This window comes from Electrophorus electricus, chromosome 5 (assembly GCF_013358815.1).
Source record: "Electrophorus electricus isolate fEleEle1 chromosome 5, fEleEle1.pri, whole genome shotgun sequence".
NCBI classification, from domain to species: domain Eukaryota; kingdom Metazoa; phylum Chordata; class Actinopteri; order Gymnotiformes; family Gymnotidae; genus Electrophorus; species Electrophorus electricus.
This window is the reverse complement of record NC_049539.1, coordinates 22,945,616-22,973,067: the sequence shown is the minus strand read 5'-3', so window position 1 is coordinate 22,973,067 and position 27,452 is coordinate 22,945,616. Positions and strand designations below refer to the sequence as shown.

The 27,452-nt window shown below is 39.9% G+C and overlaps 2 protein-coding genes across 4 annotated transcripts in view; one reads left to right on the top strand and one right to left on the bottom strand.

Annotated features, from left to right (window-relative positions):
* Nucleotides 1-27,452, top strand: part of LOC113569361 (NACHT, LRR and PYD domains-containing protein 12-like) — a 138,145-nt gene that overhangs the window by 7,556 nt on the left and 103,137 nt on the right. The gene's annotated exons all lie outside the window — the stretch shown is intronic.
* On the bottom strand, nucleotides 20,770-27,372 carry LOC118241378. Of its 3 annotated transcripts, XR_004776025.1 has the most exons (7): nucleotides 27,225-27,372; nucleotides 26,827-27,117; nucleotides 26,097-26,233; nucleotides 23,017-23,122; nucleotides 22,366-22,657; nucleotides 21,225-21,458; nucleotides 20,775-20,891 (listed from the first exon to the last, which is right to left on the bottom strand). XR_004776025.1 is itself a non-coding variant. In XM_035526260.1 (5 exons), the coding sequence occupies exons 1-5, from the start codon at nucleotides 27,352-27,354 to the stop codon at nucleotides 22,626-22,628; spliced, it is 696 nt and encodes a 231-aa protein (XP_035382153.1). In that variant the 5' UTR covers nucleotides 27,355-27,372; the 3' UTR covers nucleotides 22,325-22,625. The 3 variants fall into 3 exon arrangements, 1 of the variants encoding a protein (XP_035382153.1); XR_004776024.1 differs by having other exon boundaries at nucleotides 20,770-21,458; XM_035526260.1 differs by lacking the exons at nucleotides 20,775-20,891; nucleotides 21,225-21,458 and having other exon boundaries at nucleotides 22,325-22,657.

The window sequence follows — 27,452 nt, the reverse complement described above, 5'->3', positions numbered from 1 at the left end:
GGGCCGAGGGAAAAGCCAATCAGGATGTAGATTTCATGTTTGTGCTTCCATTCCGGGAGCTGAACCTGATTAAAGATGACCAGTACAGTCTGCATAGACTCTTGTGTGACTTCCACCCTGAGATAAAAGACCTGGACCCAAAGATATATGATGTGCGCAAAGTTGTGTTCATCTTTGATGGCCTGGATGAAAGCAGAATTCAACTGAACCTTCCCCAGTGTAATAAAGTATCTGACATAAGCATGACATCATCAGTGGGTGTGCTGATGTCAAACCTCATCAAAGGAGAGCTGCTTCCCTCTGCTCTCATCTGGATAACCTCCCGACCAGCAGCAGCCAATCAAATCCCTCCTCAGTTCATCAACCGTCTGACAGAAATTCAGGGATTCACGGACCCACAGAAGGAGGAGTACTTCAGGAAGAGAATCAGTGACCAAGACCAAGCTGAGAAAATCATCTCACACATAAAGACAGCAAAGAGACTCCACATCATGTGTCACATACCAGTCTTCTGTTGGATCTCAGCCACTGTGCTTCAGGAAATACTAAAACAAACTGATACAGAAATCCCTAAAACTCTGACTGAGATGTACATACAGTTCCTGCACACTCAGATCAACATGAAGAATGAGAAGTATGAGGGGGAAAAGGAAAGAGATCAAAACAAACATTTGGAGTCTAGCAGGTCCATGATTCTGAAACTGGCTGAACTAGCTTTCAAACAGCTGATGAAGAGAAATGTGTTGTTCTATGAAGAAGAACTGAGAGAGTGTGGCATTGATGTCACTGAGGCCTCCATGTACTCTGGGATCTGCAATGAGATCTTTAGTGAGGAATCTATGCTGTACCAGAGGAAGATCTACTGCTTTGTACATCTGAGCTTTCAGGAGTTCCTGGCTGCTCTCTATGTGTTTCACTGCTATGTGGAAAAGAACATGGAGGTACTGAAGATCTTTCTGCGTGGAAGGAGCAGATCTCTTCCTGGACCTCAGTCGATTTTTGATTCCCATAATTCTGATGATTTTCATTATTCTGATGATTTTGATGATTCTGATGATTCTAATGATTCTGATGATTCTAATGAGTCTGATGATTCTGATGATTCTGATGATTCTAATGATTCTAATGAGTCTGATGATTCTAATGAGTCTGATGTAATAATAACAGGTAATAAACAAGTCATAAACAATAACATGTGGTCTAAGAATGTTCCTCTCCATGACCTGCTGAAGGCAGCAGTGCGTAAAGACTTAGAGAGTAAGAATGGACACCTGGACCTTTTTGTCCGTTTCTTGCTGGGAATCTCACTGGAGTCCAATCAGAGTCTCCTACAAGGCCTACTGACACACACACACAGCAGCCCAGAGAGCATCACATACACAGTCCAGTACATCAAAGGCAAAATACAAAAAGGGTGCCTCCCCACTGAGAGATCCATCAGCCTGTTCCTCTGTCTGTCTGAAATGAAGGACCAGTCTTTTGCCAGAGAGATTCAGGAGTATCTACAATCAAAGAAACACTCAGGACAGAAGCTCTCTCCTGGACAGTGTTCAATACTGGCTTACATGCTTCTGACCTCAGAGGAGGTGCTGGATGAGTTGGACTTGGAGAAATACAACACATCAAAGGAGGGTTACAGGAGGCTGATCCCAGCTGCTGCAAACTGCAGGAAGGCTCTGTGAGTGTTTAACTATTATTTATTCAATAATGTATATTAGAAATTGAGTACTGATGGCTAAATATTTCATTCACCCTCACAAGGAAGATGCCACACAGCTTTAGAGTTGATACACTGGATCATTTATTTGGGGTCCGTCCATATTGTCCAGTATTCCCTCAACTCACACACACCACAACACACCACTAGGTGGTGTAGAACCAGCAAAAATATTTCATATATTTCAATATGAAAATACCACTTGACTTGATTTGACCTTAACATCTTTTTGTCTGCTCCTAGTCCTAATGAGTGTTAATGGGGGTATGTGACTGAATATACAGTCAGGGTTATGATTCGGTTAGGTTCACTTTGCTAGGATTACTGACTTCAGTTTATCACACCAAACTTTAGCCATTTTACTATTAATATTAAGTGGAGTCTTTAATGAAGCTAATTACACCCACTGTAATCTACCACTACAAAAGTTAAACATAGGACGTTCTCTCTCGGCTCTTTCTACAATACCTGCCTTACCCTGTGTACGTACGTGGATGACACAGTGTATTGTAGTTAAAGATGTAGAAGTCGTAGACATGGAAAGGGAGTTCACAAGGTTTCCAGAGAAACCAGATTTAGGTCAGAGGTCCTTCATCAGCTGTGCAAGCAAATAGCCTGTTTACACCATAAATTAAGGTGTTTCATTTCCAGATTGTACCGGAATTCGCTTTGGCTGGATTCTGTTTACACTTTTCACTTTTCACTCTGTCCTCAGAGTGACCAGATGTGCTTCGATCTTATTTTAACATTTTAAAAGCACACCAATCCACACATCATTTCTGTTTTGCTTCCTGAAACCTACATGGTAAACAAGATTCCTTGCAGACTATTACCAGTGTATTATACACTCTCAGATATGGGCAGAAACTGTCTACAACTGGCAATGAGGCATCCAGCTGTAGCCCTGCAGACATATCAGACCCCTGAGAGGATCAGCCCTGTGATGGGCAGAAGTGTTTACCAAGCAAGAAAAGTTCATGAAAAAGCATCTAAATCTAAAAAAAACAATTAAGCAGCTGACTTTTGTGTTATACTACTAAACCACATAAATGGACTTATGGAAATTACCTAACTAGCTGCTGATGTTATCACTCACTGAAACAGGATGTTGTGATTAATGTTCACCATAAGCTAGGCTAGATAATTTACTACTTGGTGAACTGTCAGTTAAGTGATTCGGTCCCGTCTGCCTCAGTGCAGGAGAAGCTTTGACTGGCAGCAGATGTAATTACTGCAGTCAGCCAGCAGACGGGTTTCCACTTGTGTAGTCGTACGCAGATACAGAGACTTTCATTTGTATTGAATGTGATCAACATCCGTCTCTGACCACTTCTGACTGTGGTTTCAATGATCAGATTACAGTGTGTCTTGGTTGTTTATGACTTGCATTTCATGTGGTAGAGTGAAATCTGAATGTGATCTGATCACTAAATTCTGTCCCTATATCTTAGTTATCTCATAATTTTAGCTGTTACTTCATTTTTAATTCCTTGTAAGCAGTTACATCACTGTTCTAATCTTGTGTGGTGTAGTAATACAATGACTTACCCAAGGTTTGTTGATTCATTAATTAATATTACAGCTCTAATTATTGTAAATCCTGAGTCTCTTTAACACACCTGCTCCAGACTCTTTCAGACATTGATTAGTTCTGTCTAGTTCTAGTTCTATGTAGCTGTCTTATACTGATTGTATTTATATAACATAAAGTGAATAGCAGGTAATAACAGGTATTAGATATTAATGTTGTAAATGTTCATTAACTGCAAGTCTTTTTATTCAGTATCTGCCACTAGTTTGGTTAGACTGACTTGCTTGTTTTCTTTCTCAAGCTGTTCAAACCATTTCTGTGCAGTTTGATGTCTCACTCTGTTTTAAATGTGCTTTGTTTCCTCTGTATTTGCAGACTAGGTAACTGTAGGCTGGACACAGATTTGTGTAAAACTCTATGTTCCACTTTGGCATCAATCAACTCCCCCTGAGAGAACTGAGTATCAATATCAGCACCCTGGAAAATGAAGGAATGAAGCTGCTTTCTGATGGGCTGAAGAGTTCACACTGTAAACTGGAGACACTCAGGTGAGACACTGTAAACTGGAGATACTCAAGTGAGCACCTGTATTTTGTCACGGAACACTCACCTCCCGCGAGTCACGGGGTTTGGCCCGCTACGTGACTTGGAAGGATATGTTTGTGGCCCTCCTGCACACACCTGCACCTTGTTTTGTCTGTGTATTTAAACCCTTATTAGTGTGTGCAGTATCGTTGGTCATTGTTAATGTAGCGTATTAATGTTAAATGTTAGGGTTGTTGTTATGTTTTCCTGTTTATCGTGTCTGTTTATTGTTAACCGTTTCATGTTCCTTGTTTGTAATACGTGTGAGTGCCATTGTGTATGTTTCAATTAAATGTTCGTCCTTGTCGAGGAAGCCTGTGCGTACTGCTCCATGCCTTATATCTTTATGAAGTGACGTGTTCACAGTAAAACAGTTATATCTTTATGAAGTGACGTATTGACAGTAAACCAGTTATATCTTTATGAAGTGACATATTCACAGTAAAACAGTTATATCCTTATGAAGAGATGTATTCACAGTAAAACAGTTATATCTTTATGAAGGGACGTATTCACAGTAAAACAGTTATATCTTTATGTAGTGATGTATTTAGTTGATTGGGGCTTTTGGATCATTTTCTTGTGTTTAAGTGAGACAAGCCCCTCCCCTCCTTCATGAATTAATGTGCTACAGCTGCTCTGACACATTTCACTTTCACCAGATTCTGACAGCTTTTTCACAATTTTTTTCTAAACATCTTACTGTCTTTGACTCAATATTTTTATCACTTGATTGTTTAGTGTACAGATATGTTAATTCATGTAAAAATATCAATTAATGAATAATTATTGTTAACAGAATGTTGTGTTGTTATTTATGTGTGCCTTGATTTCATGCTATTTTAACACTGGGGTCTTTGCAGTCTTACAGGCTGTAATCTCACAACAGACTGCAGTAAAAGTCTCTCCTCTGTTCTGACATCAGCCAAGTCCTTCCTGAGAGAACTGCACCTCAGAAATTGTGACTTTCAGGATTCAGGGGTGGAGCAGCTCTCTGCTGCACTGAAGAGTTCACACTGTAAACTGGAGATTCTCAGGTGGACTTTCTGTTAAGTCATTACTGAAGTAAAACTTAAGAATAAGATAAAATGGGATAGTGAAGCATGATGGGATAGCAATGTATGATGGGATAGTGAAGCATGATGGGATAATGAAGTTGGCTGTGCCCTGGATGAATGTCCATATTATCTCAATCTCAGTAAAGGAGGCTCAAAATGCCATAGTGAATGAGCTAATTTACATTAAATAGTAAAGTAAGTTCACATTACACTGTATAACATTATACTAGAAAAACAGACCCATCAGGAAAAGGGTTCAGTAGTTGTACCTGGTTTTACAGGAAGGAGGCAATATAGCAGTTCCCATAAATAGAGAGTAGAATTGAAATGAGACACAAGAACAGGGCCAATGCTGCAGCCCCTTTGTTCTGCCCTCTGATTAAGTTACTAACCCCTAACCCCTAACCCCTACCCCTCTGATTAAGTTACTAACCCCTAACCCCTACCACTCTGATTGTTACTAACCACTAACCCCCTAACCCCTACCCCTCTGATTAAGTCAGTAAAAAAGACTGACTCTAACAACTAACCTCTACTCTGCTGATTAAGTTACTAACCCCTGTCAGGAATGGCCACCCTGCTGGGGTCCCTGTTGTCATGGTTTCCCTGTCATCTGTTTTCCTGTACTCCCTTGTTCCGTTCCTTAGTTTCATTTTCTCTGCCCCTGGCCTGTTCCTTTCATTCCAGTCCGTGTTTTGGTTCTCCCTGTTCCCATGTTCACCTGAGTCTGTTCTGTGCCTGATTGTCTTGGTTATTTAAGCCATATGTTTTGTCCTCTAGTTGGTTGGTTATTTTGCTAAGTCACATTCCTTCTGTCACGCTCCTGGTACTGTCATTGTGTTTCTGTTTACTCTGTTCGTATGTCATTTTTCCATCAGTGTTAACCCCGTGCCTCTGGTTATTTTCCTTTCATGTTTGTATTTCCTGTGTTAATAAACCACCCCCTGCACATGTATTCCGCCTCTCACCTGTTCCTATGGGAATTGTTACAACCCCTAAACCCCAACCCCTACCCCTCTGATTAAGTCATTAAAAAAGATTGACTCTAACTAACCACATAAACCGCTACCTCTCTGATTGTTACTAACCACTAACCCCTACCTCTCCGATTAAGTTAGTAAAAAAGATTATTGACTAACCCAAACCCCCATTATGAAAATGTTTTTAAGATCAACACAATGTACAGCAGGAATCCAATATTTACACAGCAAACTACACTCATCTTTTTTTTAAAAATAAAGCCACATAACTTTAGTTTTTCAGGCATCATGATCTAAATACATTTTTGTCTCAATGCATTAAAAGATTCCTCACTGAATGTAAAATCTTTGCCATTGCAGACTAGCAATGTGTAATCTTGGAGAACAGACATGTGAAATTTTAGGCTCAGCTCTACAACTCACAAATAACCTCCTGAGAGAACTGGACCTGAGTAAAAATGATCTGCAGGATTCAGGAGTGAAGCTGCTCTCTGCTGGACTGAAGAGTTCACACTGTAAACTGGAGATTCTCAGGTGAACTCTCTGTGAATTCATTGTTGAAATGCAACTTTTAAGCTGTGATATTCTGTGATGCATATTTTCTAATTCCGAATATAGATTTACCAGTCCTTTATATAAGATTTCAGAAAAGGGGCTTAGTTCAAAAAATTTAGGCTTAGTGAAAAAGAAATTATTTATGGCAGAGGTATTATTCATTTATCTTATTCAGATCTGGCATATACCAGAGGTAGAGTTTGTGATCCTACACCAGAAGAATGTATTTTAGCTAATCACCACAAGTCATCAATGGCAAGTCATCAGGCGTTTGCACATTTGCATTTATGACACTTAGCACATGCTGTTACATCTTACAAAAGTGCTTTATCATTTACTCATATAATACATCCTAGCCAGTACAGTAGGTTAGAGTCCAATATACCAATGAACTAGAATGCTGTAGAAATACAGGAAACAACGCTGATGTCTAGAATGTTTAAATGTTTATAAACATCTAAACACAGCTGTACAAATACTAATGGTTCTTAAGGGTTTGGGGACAGTGTAGTGAACTGTACAAAGACTAATGGTTCTTAAGGGATTGGGGACATGTAGTGAGCTGTCATTTTACAAATGGGTATGTGAGATAGACGATCAAACTGAAGATTACAGTACAAGTACCAAGATGTAAGTAACTCTGAATAGAGCGAAACAGACTGGGACAAGCTTAGGAGGTTCACCATTTACAGAAAACTCAGTTAAAAATAGTGACTAACTCATAAGAAACAAGACTGGAGAATCAGGGCAGAGGGGATTATAAAGCAAACCAGAAAAATTGTTATCGCATCAAAAACCATTTTCTTAATGGTTTAAGGGTAGAGTTGACTGCAGTTCTCGTTTCTAATTATAAATTAAAATAATATAAATATAACAAATAGCGATGTTGAAAATGAACCATAAAGTACAAAATATTATTTAAACTTTCATCTGTTGCTATGGAAACAAAAATACTACCAACGATTATTAAAATTTTTTAATAACATTGGGAGTTAATTACATCAAGAAGATAATAGGCATATTTTATCATGAAAAAGTTAAGAATATTTAAAAATGTTAAAAACTTCCAGATAAAAAGGTTACTGTTACATGGTTTGTAATTCCAAACTTTTCTTTACAGTAAAGTCTGCTACGTGCAAACACATTTTCCTTTTTCTCCCACCCTGTAGACTGTCTGGTTGTTTGGTCACAGAGGAAGGCTGTTCTTCTCTGGCTTCAGCTCTGAGGTCAAACCCCTCACACCTGAAGGAACTGGATCTGACCTACAACCACCCAGGAGAGTCAGGAGAGAAGCTGCTCTCGGCTAGACTGGAGGATCCCCACTGCAGACTGGACACACTCAGGTATGTAGAAATCCCCTGTCCCTGATCTGATCTGATACTCAACTCTCACACACAGTGTAGCAGGAACATTAGTGCTATTGTGGTTAGTGTGTGTGTGTGTGTGGGGGGGTGCGTATGTGTGTGTGAGAGAGAGTGAGCTACAGAGAGAGACCTTTCTCTCTCTCTCTCTCTCTCTCTCTCTCACTCACACACACACACACACACACACACACACACACACACACACACACACACACACAGAGAGAGACTGAACTGTATGTTTGAGAGAGAGAACAGAATATATAAATTCTGTGCCCTAAGCTATTATCTCTCTCTCTCTCTCTCTCTCTCTCTCTCTCTCTCTCTCTCTCTCTCTCTCTCTCTCTCTCTCTCTCTCTCTCTCTCTTCAATTCAATGAGCTTTATTGGTATGCCCATATGCAGTAACAGTACTGCCACTATTTACTCTGTTTAGAAATGTAGCCAGTATTTAATAATCCTTTTTTTAATTTTGAGTAATAGTGGAATTTGGCCTAATTCAGATCTACATGCATTAGTTGTTGTTTTTCTTTGACCTTTCAGGATATTTTTACAAAATTCAGAGAGCATCATTTCAGCTGGGTGTTTGTTCCATTGTGAGTGGCCCTCACACTTCACAAGCACAAAGCAAAATTGGTTCTATGATAGACTGGAATATTTTGAGCCAAATTTGAATTGGTATTTGAATGTGAATTTGACGTTTGATTGCACAGATGCCCTGTGTGCTTTCACTCTCAGTTCACTGACTGCTAGATTGAACTAATTGTTGAACTAATTCAATCATAAGTAATTGTACTATCTACAGGTTTCTAGTATTTGTGTGCACATCCAGTAGGTCCAGGGTCCAGGTCTGTCGGTACTGATCCAGCAGGTCCAGGTTCTGTTGTATGTCCTGCTCTGTGGGTGACAGTAGAACCAAGTCGTCTGTGTAGAGAAGAAACTTTCTTTCTGAGTCATGTAGAGTTAGATCAGGTTCTGCAGAGCATTCTAAAATTATGGCTAATTCATTGATGTAAATGTTGGATAATGTTGGGCTTAAGCAGCAGCCTAGTCTCACTCCACGCTCCTGAGAAAAGAACACGGCTCCTGAGAAAAGATCACTGTCCTTTTGATGCCAGTCTTTCTACTGCACCTGTTGTTTGTGTGCATGGATTTAATGTCATATGCTTTACCCACTACACCGCTGTCCAGTAATACATATCTGTATATATTTAGACAGGTCACATTCATACAGGACAATTTAGAATATCCAATCAACCTAACCTCCATGTTTATAGACCGTGAGTGGAAACCAGAGACCCAGAAGGAAACCCACACAGACACAGAGAGAACATTGGAATCGCCACCCAGATAGGGACTTAAACCCAAGACCCTAGTGCTGACAGAAACATGGAAACTCCGGCCAGATAGGAACTTAAACCCAAGACCAGAGTGCAGATAGGTCAGACATGCTAAACATCAAGCCACCGTGCTTTACAGTGAAAACAGATAATGATTCCACCTGAAACTCTCCCTCTTTTAATGTCAGGGGGCTTAACAGTGGGGAGGATGATTTCCTGGTAGTTTACAGGACAGTGAGTCACCCAATCAGATTTACACAAGGTTTCCTGGAGAATTATAATGTCCTTATCTTCTGTGTTATTTGTGAATTCAGTGTTTATACTTTTGTACCCAAACAGGGACGACTTTATGCCTCGAATGTAACATAGACATAGAGATGAGCTTCATTATTTAAATGAAGTATGAAAGGAAAAATACAAATAGAAATATATTCAAAGTGAGAGAAACCTGTAAAAGTGAAGGACTATGTTGATATATGTACAAACATTAATGTATATAAACATATGTATTAAGATGGTCTAATGACTAACCTGTAAACGGTGATATATATTTATTTGTCTATTTATTTATTAATTCATTTATCTATTCATGTATTTCTTGATTAATGAATTGTGACCTTAGCTCAGCAGTCTGTTGCATATGAGGTTGAGCATCTGTTTGATCTCTCCATCTCTGTAGTGTTTGTGGAGGGTGGAGTTTGTACTACAGAGGTGTAGTTCTGCTGTTTGGGCTGTCTGTTGGGGTGGGTGTTGATGGTATGAGTACTTTACCGTGTGAGATCTCTGTGAGATCTCTTATCTTGTGGATTGTAGCTGGATGGAAGTCTCTTCTGGGCAGGATGGTAGAGATGGTGATTTTGGAGGAGGGGAAGGTCTCTGTGGTGGTCTGTGCTACTCTTCTTACACACTCTGCTACTCTCTCTTGCTTTGCCCTCATTGGTGTCAGTGTGGATAATGAGGTGGCTTGGATTACCTGAGATGGTATGTGTGAGAAGCTGGAGGGCATCGCTGGTTCAGGGACACCAAACATTGGCAACTTTGGATCCTGGGAAAAGCTGATCCACATTTTAAGCATTTTCTATTAGAATCAAATAACATCACTATGTCTGCATCTGTAGGAATATTTGTATGAGGTGTTTTATCTGGCTCGGAGTGTGCAGGGTGTAGATCACGCTGGGCTTTTGCTGGGCTGGGCAGGTCTCAGGTTTAGGCTGGGCTGGGCTGGGCTGGGCTGGGCTCAGGATTGGAGGGATGTGGCTTAGTGGAGGTGTGGTGTGGTTCTGGCTGAGTCTGGTGGGCTGTGCTGGGTGTGGCAGGGCTCAAGTTGGGCAGGGCAGTGCTCTGGATGGTGGTTTAGGGGTGATGGAGCATTTCTCTGCAGAATCAGATGTCTGCTGGTTGGCTTTTAATCTCTGTAGCTTCAGGGTGATCATGGTACTGTCCCTGAGCTGTAGCTCCTCTCTTTTAATCTCTGTAGCTCCTCCCTCAGGGTGGTCATGGTACTGTCCCTGAGCTGCAGTTCCTCTCTTTTAGTCTCTCTAGCTCCTCCCTCAGGGTGATCATGGTGCTATTCCTGAGCTGCAGTTCCTCTCTGACTGCACTGAGCTCCTCCTGAGAGCCCCTCTGTCCTTCTGGAGCTCCTGCACTTCTCCTCTCAGTTCCAGCAGTGAGTTTACTAACTGGTCCAGCTGATCTTTGAGATGCTGGGAGGGTTTGTTGGATGGTGAGTTGGGCAGAAGAAGATGTTTCAGTTCTGTTGCCTCAACTTCCTGGAGAGAAAGACTTTCTCTTAGCTGGGATACCATGCTCTGCAGCTGCTCTGTCCTGTGTTGTACTGGTCTGTCCTGGTGATGGTGGATTTGTCCACTGTGTTCTGTATATAACAGACTAGTGATGGTGGTTTTGTTCACTGTGTTCTGTATATAACAGGAGACTGGTGACGGTGGTTTTGTTCACTGTGTTCTGTATATAACAGGAGACTGGTGACGGTGGTTTTGTTCACTGTGTTCTGTATATAACAGGAGACTGGTGACGGTGGTTTTGTTCACTGTGTTCTGTATATAACAGGAGACTGGTGATAGTGGTTTTGTTCACTGTGTTCTGTATATTACAGGAGACTGGTGATAGTGGTTTGGTTCACTGTGTTCTGTATATTACAGGAGACTGGTGACGGTGGTTTGGTTCACTGTGTTCTGTATATAACAGACTGGTGACGGTGGTTTTGTTCACTGTGTTCTGTATATAACAGGAGACTGGTGACGGTGGTTTGGTTCACTGTGTTCTGTATATAACAGGAGACTGGTGACGGTGGTTTGGTTCACTGTGTTCTGTATATAACAGGAGTCTGGTGACGGTGGTTTGGTTCACTGTGTTCTGTATATAACAGACTAGTGACGGTGGTTTGGTTCACTGTGTTCTGTATATAACAGGAGACTGGTGATGGTGGTTTGGTTCACTGTGTTCTGTATATTACAGGAGACTGGTGATGGTGGTTTGGTTCACTGTGTTCTGTATACAACAGGAGACTGGTGACGGTGGTTTGGTTCACTGTGTTCTGTATATAACAGACTAGTGACGGTGGTTTGGTTCACTGTGTTCTGTATATAACAGGAGACTGGTGACGGTGGTTTTGTTCACTGTGTTCTGTATATAACAGGAGACTGGTGATGGTGGTTTGGTTCACTGTGTTCCGTATATAACAGGAGACTGGTGATGGTGGTTTTGTCTCCTGTTGTGCTACAGTCTGCTGTAGGTGTCTCTGGGTTTTCTTTTAGTATTTTGTGTTTGTAAGTTTTCTTGGCCTGTGTGGTTTTTAGCTCTGCAGGGTAGTTTATTGTGAGGGGGAGTTTTCCCGTGCCTGTACTAGCCATGGCTCACTCAGTTAGTAGCTACAATAGCACAGGAGCTTGTTTTCTGGACAAATAAAGTGCTAAAATGTAACCAAGTTTCTGTGGAGTTGAGATTCTTACCTCGATGTTCCCTGAGAGAAGGCTTGAATGTAGATGATCCTTTTATGTTTCAGGTATTTTCCTGTGTTCCTTGGCTTTATCCGTAATTTTGTCCTTAGGTGTAAGATGCTACTGTTCCATTCCTGTTAGTGGCTGTGGAGCTGTTAGCTTGGTTTCTTGTGTTGCTAAGAAATTCCATCAAAATGAGTTGTTCTCTTGTTTCTTTCTTGAAAGCTGAGTTGTTTCTCAGTCTCTTTACTAAATTACTTTGGTTTATGTTGGTTTACTTTGGTTTATCTCATTTTAAAACTCATGTACCTATAAGAATGTTAAGAACTCCAGTTAAACATGACAGTTAAACATAACAGTACTCTGTGTGTGTGTGTGTGTGTGTGTGTGACCAAACTATTATGTGTGTGTGTGTGTGTGTGTGTGTGTGTGTGTGTGTTTGACAGAGAGAGAGACAGAACTATTATCTGTGTGTGTATCTGAAAGAGAGAGAGAGAGAGACAGAACTATTATCTGTATGAGACAGAGAGAGAGAGAGAGAGAGAGAGAGAGAACTATTATCTGTGTCTGTGTGTGTGTGTGTGTGTGTGTGTGTGTGTGTTTCTTTAGGTTGGAGTACACAGGGAAGATCAGAATCAAACCAGGACTAAGAAAATGTAAGAAGCAAATGTGTACACACACACACACACACACACACACACACACACACACACACACACACACACACACACACACACACACACACACACAGTGTGTGTGTCCTCTAATGTCTCTTCTTGTGTGCAGATGCGTGTGATCTCACACTGGACCCAAACACAGCAAACACACGTCTTTCTCTGTCTGAGGGGAACAGAAAGGTGATGTGTGTGAGGGAGCAGCAGCCGTATCCTGATCATCCAGAGAGATTTGATGAATGTGATCAGGTTGTGTGTAGAGAGAGTCTGACTGGACGCTGTTACTGGGAGGTTGAGTGGAGTGGGGAGGCTGATATATCAGTGACATATAAAGGCATCAGCAGGAAAGGATACAGTGGTGACTGTGTGTTTGGATGTAATCTAAAGTCCTGGAGTCTGTACTGCTCTAATAACAGTTACTCTGTCAGTCACAATAATAAGCAAACTGCCATCTCTGCCCCCTGCAGCTCTAACAGAGTAGGAGTGTATCTGGACTGGGCTGCAGGCACTCTGTCCTTCTACAGCGTCTCTCACACACACACACTCACACACTTACACACATTCCACTCCACATTCACTGAGCCTCTCTATGCAGGGTTTGGGCTTTGGTATTCTAACTGCTCAGTGTGTGTGTGTGTGAGCTAGAATAGCCTCCTGTGTCCTGGAGAACACCTGAGTCTGCAGGGAAACACACACACACACACACACACACACACACACACACACACACACACACACACACACACACTACACATCTCTCACACACACTCTCTCTCTCTCACTCACTCACTCACTCACACACACACACACACAAATTAACACAGGAATTGTTTGATCAGCCTTTACTGATGATGTGATTTAATAATGGTGAACATGGAAATAGTTTTATTTAGTGAGGACCTGCAGGGGACGAGAGATTTACTGTAAGTATGTGTGATTAAATATTGTTCTTATAATATGTTACTAGAGCTTAAGTTTAGTGTTTATCTGGCCAGGAGAGTTTGTATATTGTAACTAAGTAGGTAAAACAAAAGTAGATTAAGATAAAAATGAACTTACCTGTGATTATTTTTGTGGAGAGTCTTCCATGTTGTTTTGGAGGGAAACAAAACCATGTCCTGTGTTGAAGGGGACTTTTATGGGGAATTGTGCTGCCCAAAGACAGGAAATGATGTCACATAATTTCCTGATTTTCCCTGTATAAGTTTATAAGGGAAAATTCAGTAGAGTGGTATTTTGAAATTGACTGAAGTTGGAGAATTTATGATTGCTGGATTTTTTCTCCTTGAACTTGTAAATGCTAAATTCTAATTTTTTGAATGTTTGTTTGTTTTTGATTGGATGTGATTTTTCTTTTGCACTGGAAGCCAATAAACACCTTTTCTTTTGTATCCACTTGGAGTGTAGCCATGTGTCTGTACCACTGGACCATTGCAATGGTATTTCCATAAGTGCAGGATGAGTGGTCAAAATACTCCACAAATACTCTTAAAATACTCCACAAATAAATACTCCACACATAAATACTCTTAAAATACTCCACAAGTAAATGAGTCTTCAGTCTGCTTTTGAAGACAGCAAGAGGCAGTGTTAGTTCGTCCCGCCATCTGGGAGATGGTCAGAAGAGTCTTGACGCTCGTCTTCCATGAGACTTGAATCAAGGTGTATTTGAGGTTCGGACTGGGCCATGACCAGTACCATCATGTAGGGAGGAGTGTTTTTCTGTAGGAAATAGGTCTAATAACTGGTCTGTAGGAATGGGTCTAATAACCAGTCTAATGACAGGTCTAATGACAGGTCTGATAATGGGTCTAATAACAGGTCTAATAACAGGTCTAATATCAGGTCTAATAACAGGTCTGATAACTGGTCTAATCACAGGTTTGATAATGGGTCTAATAACAGGTCTAATAACAGGTCTGATAACTGGTCTAATAACAGGTCTGATAACGGGTCTAATAACTGGTCTATTGACAGGTCTGATAACGGGTCTAATAACAGGTCTAATAACAGGTCTGATAACTGGTCTAATAACAGGTCTGATAACGGGTCTAATAACTGGTCTATTGACAGGTCTGATAACAGGTCTAATAACTGGTCTGATGACAGGTCTAATAACAGGGCTGATGACTGGTCTGTTGAATGTGTGTCTTGTGTCTGTTGAATGTGTTTGTTTTGTGTGTGTCTGTTCGATATGTGTGTTTTGTGCGTGCCTGTCTGTTGTGTGCGTGTGAGTGTGTTTGTGTGTAGGTGTGTGTGTTTTGCGTGTGCCTGTCTGTTGGATGTGTGTTTTGCACATCTCTGTTGTATTGTGTGTGTTTTACACATGCCTGTCTGTATGTGTTAGTTTTGCGCGTGTCTCTATGTTGGATGTGTGTGTTTTGTGCTTGCCTGTCTGTTGGATGTGTGTGTTTTGTGCTTGTCTGTCTGTTGTATGTGTGTGTTTTTTGTGTGTCTCTTGGATTTGTGTGTTTTGCACATGTCTGTCTGTTGTGTGTGTGTGTGTGTGTGTGTGTTTGTGTGTTTTGCACACGCCTGTCTCTTGGATGTGTGTTTTGTGCATGCCTGCCTGTTGTTTCTGTGTTTTCTGTTTGTGTGGATGTGTGTGTTTTGCATGTGTCTGTTGGATGTGTGTGTTTTGCGTGTGCCTGCATGTTGTGTGCATGTGTGTGTGTGTGTGTTTTGCACCTGCCTGTCTGTTGTGTGTGTGTTTTGCGCGTGTCTGTTTGTTGTGTGTGTTTGTGTGTGTTTTGCGCTTGCCTGTCTGTTGTGTGTGTGTTTTGCGCGTACCTGTCTGTTGTTTTGTTTGTGTGTTTTGTGTATGCCTGTCTGTTGGATGTGTGTTTTTTCTGTGTGTGAATGTGCACGTTTTATGTGTGCCTGTCTGTTGTATTGTGTGTGTGTGTTTTGTGTATGCCTGTGTGTTGTATTCTGTGTGTTTTTTGTGTGTCTGGCTGTTGAATCTGCATATTTTGTGCGTGTCTGTTGCTTGTGTGTGTTTTGCATATGTCTGTCTGTTTTGCACATGTCTGTCTGTTGGATGTGTGCATTTTGCACATGCCTGTCTGTTGTGTGTTTGTGTGTTTTGTGCGTGCCTGTCTGTTGGATGTGTGTTTTGCACATCTGCCTGTTGGATGTGTGTGTTTTGCGCATGCTTGTCTGTTGTATTGTGTGTGTGTTTTGTTTGTGCTTGTCTGTTGGATGTGTGTTTTGCACATCTGCCTGTTGGATATGTGTGTTTTGCGCATGCTTGTCTGTTGTATTGTGTGTGTGTTTTGTTTGTGCTTGTCTGTTGGATGTTTGTGTGTTTTGCACATGCCTATCTGTTAGGGCAAGAGTTAGGGTTAGTGTTTGGCTTATTGTTAGGGTTAAGGTTAGAGTTAGAGTTAGGGTTAGTGTTAGAGTTAGGATTAGAGTTAAGGTTAGGGTTAAGGTTAGGGTTTAGGGTTAGAGTTAGGGTTAGTGTTAGGGTTAGGGTTAGGGTTAAGGTTAGAGTTAAGGTTAGGGTTAGTGTTAGGGTTAGGGTTAAGGTTAGAGTTAAGGTTAGGGTTAGGGTTAGAGAGTTCTCCTCACACACTCTGCAGCAAGTCATCGCTTTGCTCAGATGCCACCACTCAGATTCTATGGGAACGTTCTCTTTATAGAGCTCATCAACCTCATATTCAAAGTTTTTCTTCTCCTCTTGATCTTTATAGTGTTCCTCCAAAGCTGCTCTGGTCTGTTTAATCTAATTTCTTCTAAGCTCCAGCACTGATTAGATCTTTTAACCTGGTGATTCAAGCTGTCAGTTGTTTGCAGTTTTTCAGGACAATTTCAGTCATCTTTAAGCTCACAGTTTTACTCTTCTTCAGAAAAGCAAAGAAGACCTTCTTGCTTGAAGTGAGCCGATACCAAACATTTTTATATTCTTTCTTCATTGTCCTCTTCATATTCCTCATTAAAGGATTCACAGTGAGAGTTGTCAGATAAAACACACAAGCTCTCCCTTCTCAGTCTCAGCATATCTGGCTTTGGATTCCATGATTGCTTTAATGGAGTTTATAGGCTTATTGCAGGTATGGGTGATGAGCAAGATGATGTTCCTCTCCACGTCCTTACCAAACAAGGAGAGCACAGCATCAAAAACATACTGCTGTCTGTCCATGAGTCGACTGGTGCTTGACAGAACCACCAGACGCACTGCATCAATGTCCTGAACTCCAGACGTACAGAGCTCATGTAAAGCTGCAGCTATTCTTAAATCATTGTCAGTGCTTTCTGTGTTTCTGTATCCAGGAGTATCAATGACGATGAGAGAGAACGGACTCTGATCGATAAACACATCATACACAGTGACTGCATTTGTCTGAGATTTGGTTTGGTTTCCTTTTGTCTCCATGATCTCACACCAAATTCTTTCACTACAGTGAGCATTCAGCATGTAGTTCACTATGGCATTGATGAGAGTGGACTTCCCTGATCCTGGTTCTCCAACCAGTAATATGGTTTTATGAGGTTTGCTTGGGTCTTGCTGCCCAAATGTATCTCTTCTCAGTTTTTCAACAATTAAATTCCTGGTATTTGGGATACATCTTATGATGGGTCCTTTTATGGATTCTTTTGTAATTCCTTGTAGTTGTTTTCCCAGTGAAATCTCTTCCTGCCTACATAAAAACCACACATGCAAGTAAAATTAATTCCTGTGAGTTACTGAACATGCTGTTCTTGTTATGGTAATAATCATCATCTTTACTTTCTGCTAGAGATGCCAGTGATTTCTGATGTAAAAGGTAAACAATTACAAAGGTTTGTATCTTTGAAACAGTTAAAATAAATGATCCTAACATTGGTATTTAGTCATGGACATTTGCTGTCAGTTTCCTAGTATACCTCCTTTAAAAGAAACAGTTGCATTTAAATCCAAATTCAGTAGAGTTCACCCAGTGAGTGGATATCAAGCACAAGCAAAGCTCTTGACTTCAAAGGCTGAATAATGGATAACTTAGACTTGCCTGTTTTGGGCAAACTCCACCCTGCACACTAAGGTCTAAGCACTCAAGACAATTCTATAGATGACTTTTTAGATGATTCTATAGACAGTTCTGGGGTCTGAGTAGCAATCTGCACAATTTTAGCATTATTTCCTTACTTCACGTGATGAATTCGTCAGCTCTGATTACAACCCTGTGTGCTGAAATGGATTTTGGGCCTTTTCATGGGCCGCCTCTCCTTGTGTGTGTAAATGAGCTCTGTTTAATACTGTATTCTACTTCCCAAAGTGAATGAGCTGTTTAATACTATATTATACTTCACAATGTGAATCAGTACTGTTTAATACAATACTTCACAAAGTGAATGAGTACTGTTTAAAACTATACTTCACAAAGTGAATGAGCTGTTTAATACTATATTATACTTCACAATGTGAATAAGCTCTTTTTTATACAGTATTTTACATCTCATTTATTCTGCTTTGTACTTCACAAAGTGAATGAGCTGTTTAATACTATATTATACTTCACAAAGTGAATGAGCTGTTTAATACTATATTATACTTCACAAAGTGAATGAGCTGATTAATACTATATTATACTTCACAAAGTGAATGAGCTGTTTAATACTATATTATACTTCACAAAGTGAATGAGCTGTTTAATACTATATTATACTTCACAAAGTGAATGAGCTGTTTAATACTATATTATACTTCACAAAGTGAATGAGCTGTTTAATACTATATTATACTTCACAAAGTGAATGAGCTGTTTAATACTATATTATACTTCACAAAGTGAATGAGCTGTTTAATACTATATTATACTTCACAAAGTGAATGAGCTCTGATTAATATTGTATTATACTTCACAAAGTGAATGAGCTGTTTTATACTATATTATACTTCACAAAGTGAATGAGCTGTTTAATACTATATTATACTTCACAAAGTGAATGAGCTGTTTAATACTATATTATACTTCACAAAGTGAATGAGCTGATTAATACTATATTATACTTCACAAAGTGAATGAGCTGATTAATACTATATTATACTTCACAAAGTGAATGAGCTGATTAATACTATATTATACTTCACAAAGTGAATGAGCTGTTTAATACTATATTATACTTCACAAAGTGAATGAGTAGTTTAATATTATATTATACTTCACAAAGTGAATGAGCTGTTTAATACTATATTATACTTCACAAAGTGAATGAGCTGTTTAATACTATATTATACTTCACAAAGTGAATGAGCTCTGATTTCTACAGTATTTTACATCTCATTTATTCTGCTTTGTACTTCCCAAAGTGAATGGCAGCAGTTTATTTTGCATTCTGTTGCACAAAGTGAATGGACACCTATTTAAACTGCTTTGTTCTTTAATAAAGTGAATGAGCATGACGGCACTCGGGCTACGCACACAGCAGCTTGAATGCCCACATGCGGTACCGCATCCACAGGAACAGTCTGCTGTGGAAGAAAGTGTCGGGCGAAGACGGAGGTTCTTTATTAGGTCTCTCCTGGATTCCACATCCTTTGTGTCTGTGTGTTCTTCCTTGATGCATCCAGCACACCATCTACAGAAACGCCTCATTTTTCCTCTGTCCTCTTCAGTATCTTTCCACAGACTGATCTGTAAAGGTGTTCATGGGATTCCCCTCACGTGTGACATCGGGCCACAGGACATATGGGGTTCTAAAGTTCCAAGAGTGTGGATGAGTTGTTTTTCTTTGAATTTCCTAATTTCATTGCTGCCACAGCAACAACTGGCAATGCAAACAAATGTGTCATTAATGCAGTGACTCTAACTCAACCTGGATTGATTAACCATGTATGGCTCACCACTGGAGACTGTGATACATATAACATCCCAAAGTGTACTTAATTCTGAGCAAAATCTAACTAGCCTCATTACTGCTGAACTATGAGGACCCGTTTAGGGAGAAATCAGGGAAACACTACTTGCACATACATATGAAACACTTGTACATGCATATGAAACATTTTCACATAAATAGCCTACTACTTACATTTGTGCATAATAATTTAAACTTGCATATACATGAACTTGCACATTCAATCCCTGGTGCGTAAACATAGAGTTGCACTATGCTTATGTTGGTATGGGGGTGTCTGTGTGTATATAACAATTTTCAGTGGGCCCGGAAGTCATTTCATTGTAACTTCAAGGCAGATATTTAACATGTGTACAGTGCGTATAATAGACAGAGGAAGACTGTTGAACTATTAATATTAGGACAGTTATGACATTTGTGTAATAAGTAGTGCTACTCTTGATGACAAATGTTTTCCCATATAGAATTGTGTGCTTTATATTGTTTGTAAGAACTTTTCCTTCTCATTTCAAAATATGTGGACTAAGTGCTCAGTTTGTCTTATTATTTACTATGCGCAGTCTCAGCACTTTTTGGCAGATTTCACCACGTTGTTACGTGGATACGTTATCTTATAATTATAAGCAGTGTGAGATGTGAAGCTAAGCGAAGCACATGTGCAGAATTTCTAACAATAGCCTGTTTTGTACAGGCTGGCTACTCAGTGAAATTAAATGTAGTTGCTGAGCTTGTTGCAGCTGCGTCAATTTAATGTGATTTCATTGTGTTTAATTTTAAACTCAGCTGTGTGCCATGAGACACAAGTTAATCTGAGCATTTTTTGTTCTAGCTGCAAGCTAACGCCGACTTAACCTAGCCATGTTTTACAGTTAGCTTGAAATAATTGAGGTTCATCGCTAGAGGGCGCTGTTCATTTTTTTTTGTGTGTGTGTGTGTGTATTATTGATCAGGAAAAAACTATAAAATAGATGAGGTGGACGTTTTCTATGTATGATATGGAATTTGAGTATATGAGTGAATGTTACTCTGTAAATGTATAAGAATATGTAGAGAAGATTATTATGAGATCATCATTTATAATCAAATGACTACACTATACAACCACAACTTCCTTTTATTTATATATTTCACAATATTGTTATTATGGAAGAAGTTGTAACATCTACTGGGAGGTGCATGGCAGAGTGAGACATACCTGCTGTGGGCTTGTTTGCTGACCCCTCAGTGAAATTAAATGTGGTTGCTGAACTTGTTATAGTGTGGAAAATAAAAGGAAACCCCTTTCATCCACAACCTGGTGTGCATCATTGAGTGGGACGGAACACAGAGGTCACACTAGCTACTATTTCACAATCCCATTCAACCTAATGACATACTGTATAATACAACTCTAGTTTCAAGCTAAATACCTACAATTAGATTATTTATTTTAAATCACATACTTTCAAATAAAACGATAAAGGATTCTGCTACTTATTTTTCTAATGACTGTCAGACATTCTAGATACCACAGCATAAGCAGATGGACAAACTGATTATGGCACATGCTCTTGACCAACTCAAACCTGACATATGATGGATAATTTACACAGTACCAGTTTCTACTTGAAACATGTTACAAAGGTACCTGTTGTTCTTATTCATTTGCTGCTATTCTGATTTGCCTCTGCCTTTATTTCCTGGTGTTTGCACTGACTGGGTCTATGAAAGCAGGGAGCAGGCATTTGTCTGTCAAGGTCGTGTGCGTTTGGAAGTGCTCTCAATGTCCGGTTGACTGTAGAGATATTCAAGCCTGGTAAACTGTTGTCAGATATTTAAGCTTCAGCGTTAGACAGCAAACATTCAGTTGGCCGAGGGTGTCCTGCAAATTACAAATGTTTAGGTTTACATGACCTCATATGCAATCACAGCTTCATCAAATGAAAATGGAAAAAGAAAGAAACAATGATGCATTTGGATAGCAGATCCACATGAGGAGTACAGACTGCATGGATGAGTCCAAACTGTTGGCATGCGTTCTGCTTGAGGCAGTGCGTGCAGGAAAACTGCTATTGGCACGTCCCTCATTTCTAAGACAGACATTTCTGTTTTTGACATCTTTTACTTTTACATCCAGTAAATGGGGACTGCTCCATATTCTGTGTGATTATTTAAATCTGGATCGTAAAAACATTTTCCTTTGTTCAGGTTTTGATTAAGGGCTACAGGTACAGCATCATTTTGTCTTGGCTGCTCATCCCTCAGATAAAACTAAATAGCCCATCTAATAAATAGCAAAGATCCAGTGTTGTGCAGTGAGCCCAGTCAGCCAAACCCTCTTTGTGAAACAGAAAACCTCAAGTTTCTTTCAACTCTAAGCCAACTGAGTTTTCACTTACCCCACTTTCTGAAACAGACCCCTGGGCATACATTTTTAAATCTAAGTGTGCACTGACCTTTTCTGGCCAACACTGTGGATGTTTACTCAGTGTGCTTAATAACAGATGTGATCAGTACAACTGTGCATTTGTGTTCATTTATTAAGTTAGACTGTGTTTGTCTATAATTGTGACTTAGATCATCAGATCACTGTTACGGCCTTCAATAGGCAACAAAGCTGTAAAAGAGTGATGAGAAAACCAGCTAATAGAAGTGAACGTAGAAAGAAGGGAAACACAAGGAAAGACCATGGTAGTTTAAATGTTGCTGATATATTACACACACACACACACACACACACACATAATGGATATTTGTTTGCTTTTACTATCCCAAAAAATCCATTTTACCTGATGCCATATAGAACTCATGGCACGGCTCTGTATTTCCTACTGTTCTCAGGAGTTTGCTAAGGCACTGTGGGGCAAGACCATTCAGTGCTTTGTAGGTCATTAGGACGTCTTAATAGTGGGTGTCATCATCATTGGAACTGACTCCCGAGGACGTTTTCAGCTCTTCAGGTAGGGTGGAGGTGTCGTTCCTCACACTCGTCATCACATCTTTATGGTAGAAGCCCGTGGCCAGGCAGGCCATGGTCAGTTTGCCTGGGTCACTTAGCCAATGTGTAAATATCCACTTTAGCTGTAGGAGAGAACAGGTGTAAACACACAAGTTAGCATTCAATCAGAAACCAGATTTCTATCATAAACATCACTGCTATGGATAACTGGCTGCACATTCTTTCAGAACCATGTCACCTTATGTACGAAGCCACCTGTTCTGACACAGGAATGTATCCATGATTTCAGCCTGTTCTCACAAAGTTGTAAATACTTGAGATGGCACGATACCAGTTTATCTGTACCAATCCAATAACAACATCCTGTGATTTAATGTCGCCCAATATCAATAGTGATCTGATATTTTTTCATTAAAAACCTGTAACAGTAAACATGTTGGTGAACAGTTTGTTTCTGACCAAAGAATCGTATTTTTCTTGCCTGGACTCTTTGGTCCATCCCGAGGTAGTGCAGGGAAGGTCTCATCAGTCTCCTCTCTGCCACTGGCCGTCTCTGCTGATGTTCCCTGAGAAGCAGGTTTTTTCTGCTGAAAATGACATACAGACAAATTTCAAATTAGCCAAGTGTCCTCAAAGTAAGACTTATACTCCTAAATTTCATTGTAGAGAATTAGCTACAGTATAAAATGCATTGCCATTAAAGGGTAGGATCACCACAGTGTAAAACATGTCTATATGAATCTTTGTTCAGATAAAGGGAAAAACACAAAGAAAAAAATTATTTGTCAAATTGCAAGTTACAGCCACCATAGATTAAATGTGTTTTTTTTTTCAATTACTATCCTTTAAACTAAATAGTCTTCTATATAACAAACCTCCATATAATAAATCGGTCAGTTAGCTGGTGTATTTGGACCTCACCATGTGTCTCTTGCACTAGCTGGATTTGATCTCCTGCACTTGCACATGAACAGTAAAAATATACGAAGATATATTTTTACTAATTAAAGGAACAAAATAATGGCTCCATATATCACTCCTATTAGTCCATGGGCTAGGTACTACCATTACAGGCTTGACCATTATGGTCAGATACATTTAGTACACAGAAACATTTAGTACAGACATTTCTCATGAGTTTTCCTCTCTCTCACAAGTCTTTCTACAGAGCGTACATGCCCAAGATTAAACAGTGACACACTAGAACCTCACACCTAGTGTATATATTCAGAGGACTAAATGAATGCAACAACCAAATAAAATACAAACTGCTCTCTGGACTATATGATGTTTTGGAAACATGTCTTTTTAGGACTAATATATGGTAAATATGCATTTCATTTCATTTTAAGTTCACTGTAGTTCATTTAAAGTCACTCAGCAACCTATTGGCTGTGGAAAAACAACCATTGTTTAAGACAAGACTTAAGATACCACACAGCACCACGAAAGAGCATAAAGTTACCGCTTGTCTAAACAGACTTTTGTGGGATATGAATGAGCATAAAATGGACAAGTAAGACACATGGTGCGTAAATGACCTTTGCCGGATTGAAGGACAACTGATAAATTTAAGTAATTTAAAGTATAAATACATTTGCAGCTAAATGCAGATGTGATCAGCCCTTGTTTTTTTGCAAAAGTAGGCAGTAAATTGCACTGCTTACATAAATGAATACCAGCGTCCATTGTGGGGTTTTATTTTATGGCTATTAAAACCCAAAGTATTGTCACATTTTCTTAGGATGGTCTATGAGAAGCAGATCACTTTATGATACTACTGCATGTGTCTTTAATCTGGTGAATATACAGTGTTGTTTAGACTTGGGCTCTGGGTGCATTTGACATGTTGGGAGGAAAAAGACAAACACGCATTTTACTGCAGATTTGCATATTTAACTGATCTCTTTACTGACTCTTCATACAGGATTCCACAAAACGAGGACCCAAAGCCATCGAGGGGAATCACCAAAGGTACTTCAACATGGACGTCGCCCCCGTGTGGTGAACTGTGTTAACCCTGAGTGAGCATGTTAATAGAGTAATAGTCACTGCACAATATTTTATCTTTTTAACCTATGTTCCCTCCTTTTTGCATTTCTTGACTGACAGGAGAGCATAAAGCATTCATGTAATTTATTGAAAAACACAAACCAAAAGAGAAAAAGCATATTTTTTTCCAGTAACTTACTTCAGATTTCAATGCAGAGCTGTCTACTGTATGGCAAATAGTAATTTATTAATACTTAGATTTGTTTGCATTATTAATAATCATAGTTTATTTGATCAAGTAGTCTAATGCTGGGTATTGTTAACACCATCAAAAACAATAATGTTTTTATTTATTTATGTAGCATATTCATTCTGAGTGTAAAATCTCATATTTACATAAAAGATTCATGAGCTTTCATTATGACTGAGGATAAAGAGAAACCACTTTCTCGCGTCTGGTTTTCAATCAAAATTCAATCAAATTTTATTTATATAGCACTTTTTACAACAGATGTCTACAAGAGGATAGAGCCAGCAGGTTCTGAAATCCAAGCCTTTGAGTGATGCTGATGCTATGATTATGGTCAGGGTTTATGAGTGGGGTAGGACCAGCCAATCAAAGCCTTGGAAGCAGACCCCAACACATCAGTCCCACTGGACCCCAGAGTTCTGAGTGGACTCCATCAGTGCACTGGTGGCCTTTATCAGACTGCCTCCATCAGCAGAGTGGAGCTCCAGACATCCACTGCACCACCGGGTTGAGCTCCGGTCCCGGTGACCCAGATGAGCAGGTGTGTCCGTGCAGACCGGGGAGTGCTGACCTACGCACAGGCTGCGTGCGCCACTTTAATGCAGAAGTGTCAGAGGTCTGTCGTCATCACGAGCACGAGTGCAGCTCTCTGCTGTCATCATGTCTGACCAGCGGCTCTCAGGAATGAGAGCCTTTAACACCTCATTATAGCAAAGGAGGGTTTAAAATAAACAACATTATAATGTTGACAGAATAATCTACAGGGGAAGACCAAGATGTTTCTGTGAAGAGTGGTGTCACATGTGGCCCATTTCAGCATCTCAGGAGCTCTCTCTCTCTCTCAGTTCAGTTCAGTGGCTTTACTGGCATGACCACATACAATTATAGTGTTGCCAAAGCAGCATTATAACATGAACATTACACAACATTACAACCTCTGCCATTATGGAAGTTAAGATTTCTGTTATGATAAAGAACTTGTAGAGAACTGACATTTGTCTGAAATAATAATAATTGGAAGAAGTGAAAAGAAAGTTAAATAAGGATGGAAAATAATAAATAGGTAACTATCATAAACTGGGTAATATAGTTTGTTAGTGTGCATGTTTGGGGGGTTACTGTAACGCGGGAGGAGTGAAGAACGAACACACTTGCGAAGTGCCGACGCGCTGGATGTTATGAAAAAGGGAACTAACGAGGGATGCCATAAAGAGCGTGACAGAGTAAAATAAATAAGTTTAATAACAAACAAACTCAGTGGTTTAGTCCATTCATATTAATTCCTCTGTTGCCGTGGTTACATTGTCTGTTCAATGTACCTCCTTTCTGGAGCTGCTGATTTTTTTCCTCAGCTGCACAATCACCAGCCCTGCTGCCACAAGCCCCACCCCCATCAGAGCCAGGAACACCGCCAACACCATCACTGTGGAGCTCTGATCTGGACACGGATGGACTTCTGCAACACACAATTGTTAGTAAATATAAACCACTATTTAAACATTACAGAGTTATAATCATGTGTGTATGGTTTTAACATGTGCCATATACTGTTTAAACTGTGGTTCATATGATGGTTCAGTGTTCACTCTGGTATATAATCACTACACCATCACTGACTACATTTACATATCAACACACAGCATAATAGATCATTTACATGCACACAACAGTAGGACTAAGGCCTCAGTTTGAGAACCAGGACACTTACAATAGCTGTTGTAAAGCCCAGTCTGTTCACATTTACATATTACAGTCTGACAAACAATAAAGAGATAATTCATGATGCAAGAAGGCACAGTCTGACTTTGCAACGACAGACATCCCCTTCATGACAAACTTTATTCATGCACAAGTTTACTAATTTAAAGACACCCCATACTACTAGGGTAGTATGGACAAGACACTATTCAACAGTCTGCAGTTATTGAGAACTGCATTAAATTATCACTACACCTTATCTAGATTCCTTACTGACACTACATACACTCCCTCCATAACAAAATAATTCTAGACAACATTGAGATCACAGTATTCACATTAAATACATACCTTCAACAGTAACTGTGTATGTGTGAATGACCTCTTCATTACTGGTGTCCCAGATCGTGTAAACTCCACTATCAGATGGTGCTGTTTCTCTCAGCTCAACAGCAGAGATAAGAGATGCTCTCTGGGTGTATTCATCTTTACATTGTAATGAGCTTCCAGCCACTGTGCAGATCTGTCCACTAGAGGGAGCAGCTGCACCTGTGCTGTTATAAATCACCTTCACTGACTCTGATATGGGCAAATCCAGCACCAGATTTTCATTGGACTTGATCCAAACTGAAGAATTCAATGCTGAAAACAAAAACCATCAGGAACTTCAAATGGGTTCAAATTTAATACACACTATTAAACCTAAATCATTAAGGGTTAACTGGCAAAGACTAAGAACAAACCCTTACCCTTTATCTGTAGACTCACATCACAGATGTCTACACCATCACACTCACAGGTGTACCAGAACCTCTTCGTGTAATCAGCATCAGTGATGGTGAGAGAGAGATCTCCCTTCAGGTACTGATCATGTGACATGTGAAATCCCCCCTTTGACTGGCAGGATGTCTGGACACACTGAGCCAGAATGTCACGTTGTTTATGGAACACAGTCCATGTGACCAGACCAGAACACG

Bases quoted from the DNA above. Each gene is read 5' to 3' on its own strand.
- LOC118241378 (XM_035526260.1), bottom strand. From the start codon at position 27,354: ATGTCACATGATCAGTACCTGAAGGGAGATCTCTCTCTCACCATCACT. The intron at 26,234-26,826 runs GTATGTATTTAA...TGTGTGTTGCAG, and splicing joins ATACACAGTTACTGTTGAAG to AAGTCCATCCGTGTCCAGAT. The intron at 23,123-26,096 runs GTACATTGAACA...TGTCATTTTCAG, and splicing joins TCAGCAGCTCCAGAAAGGAG to CAGAAAAAACCTGCTTCTCA.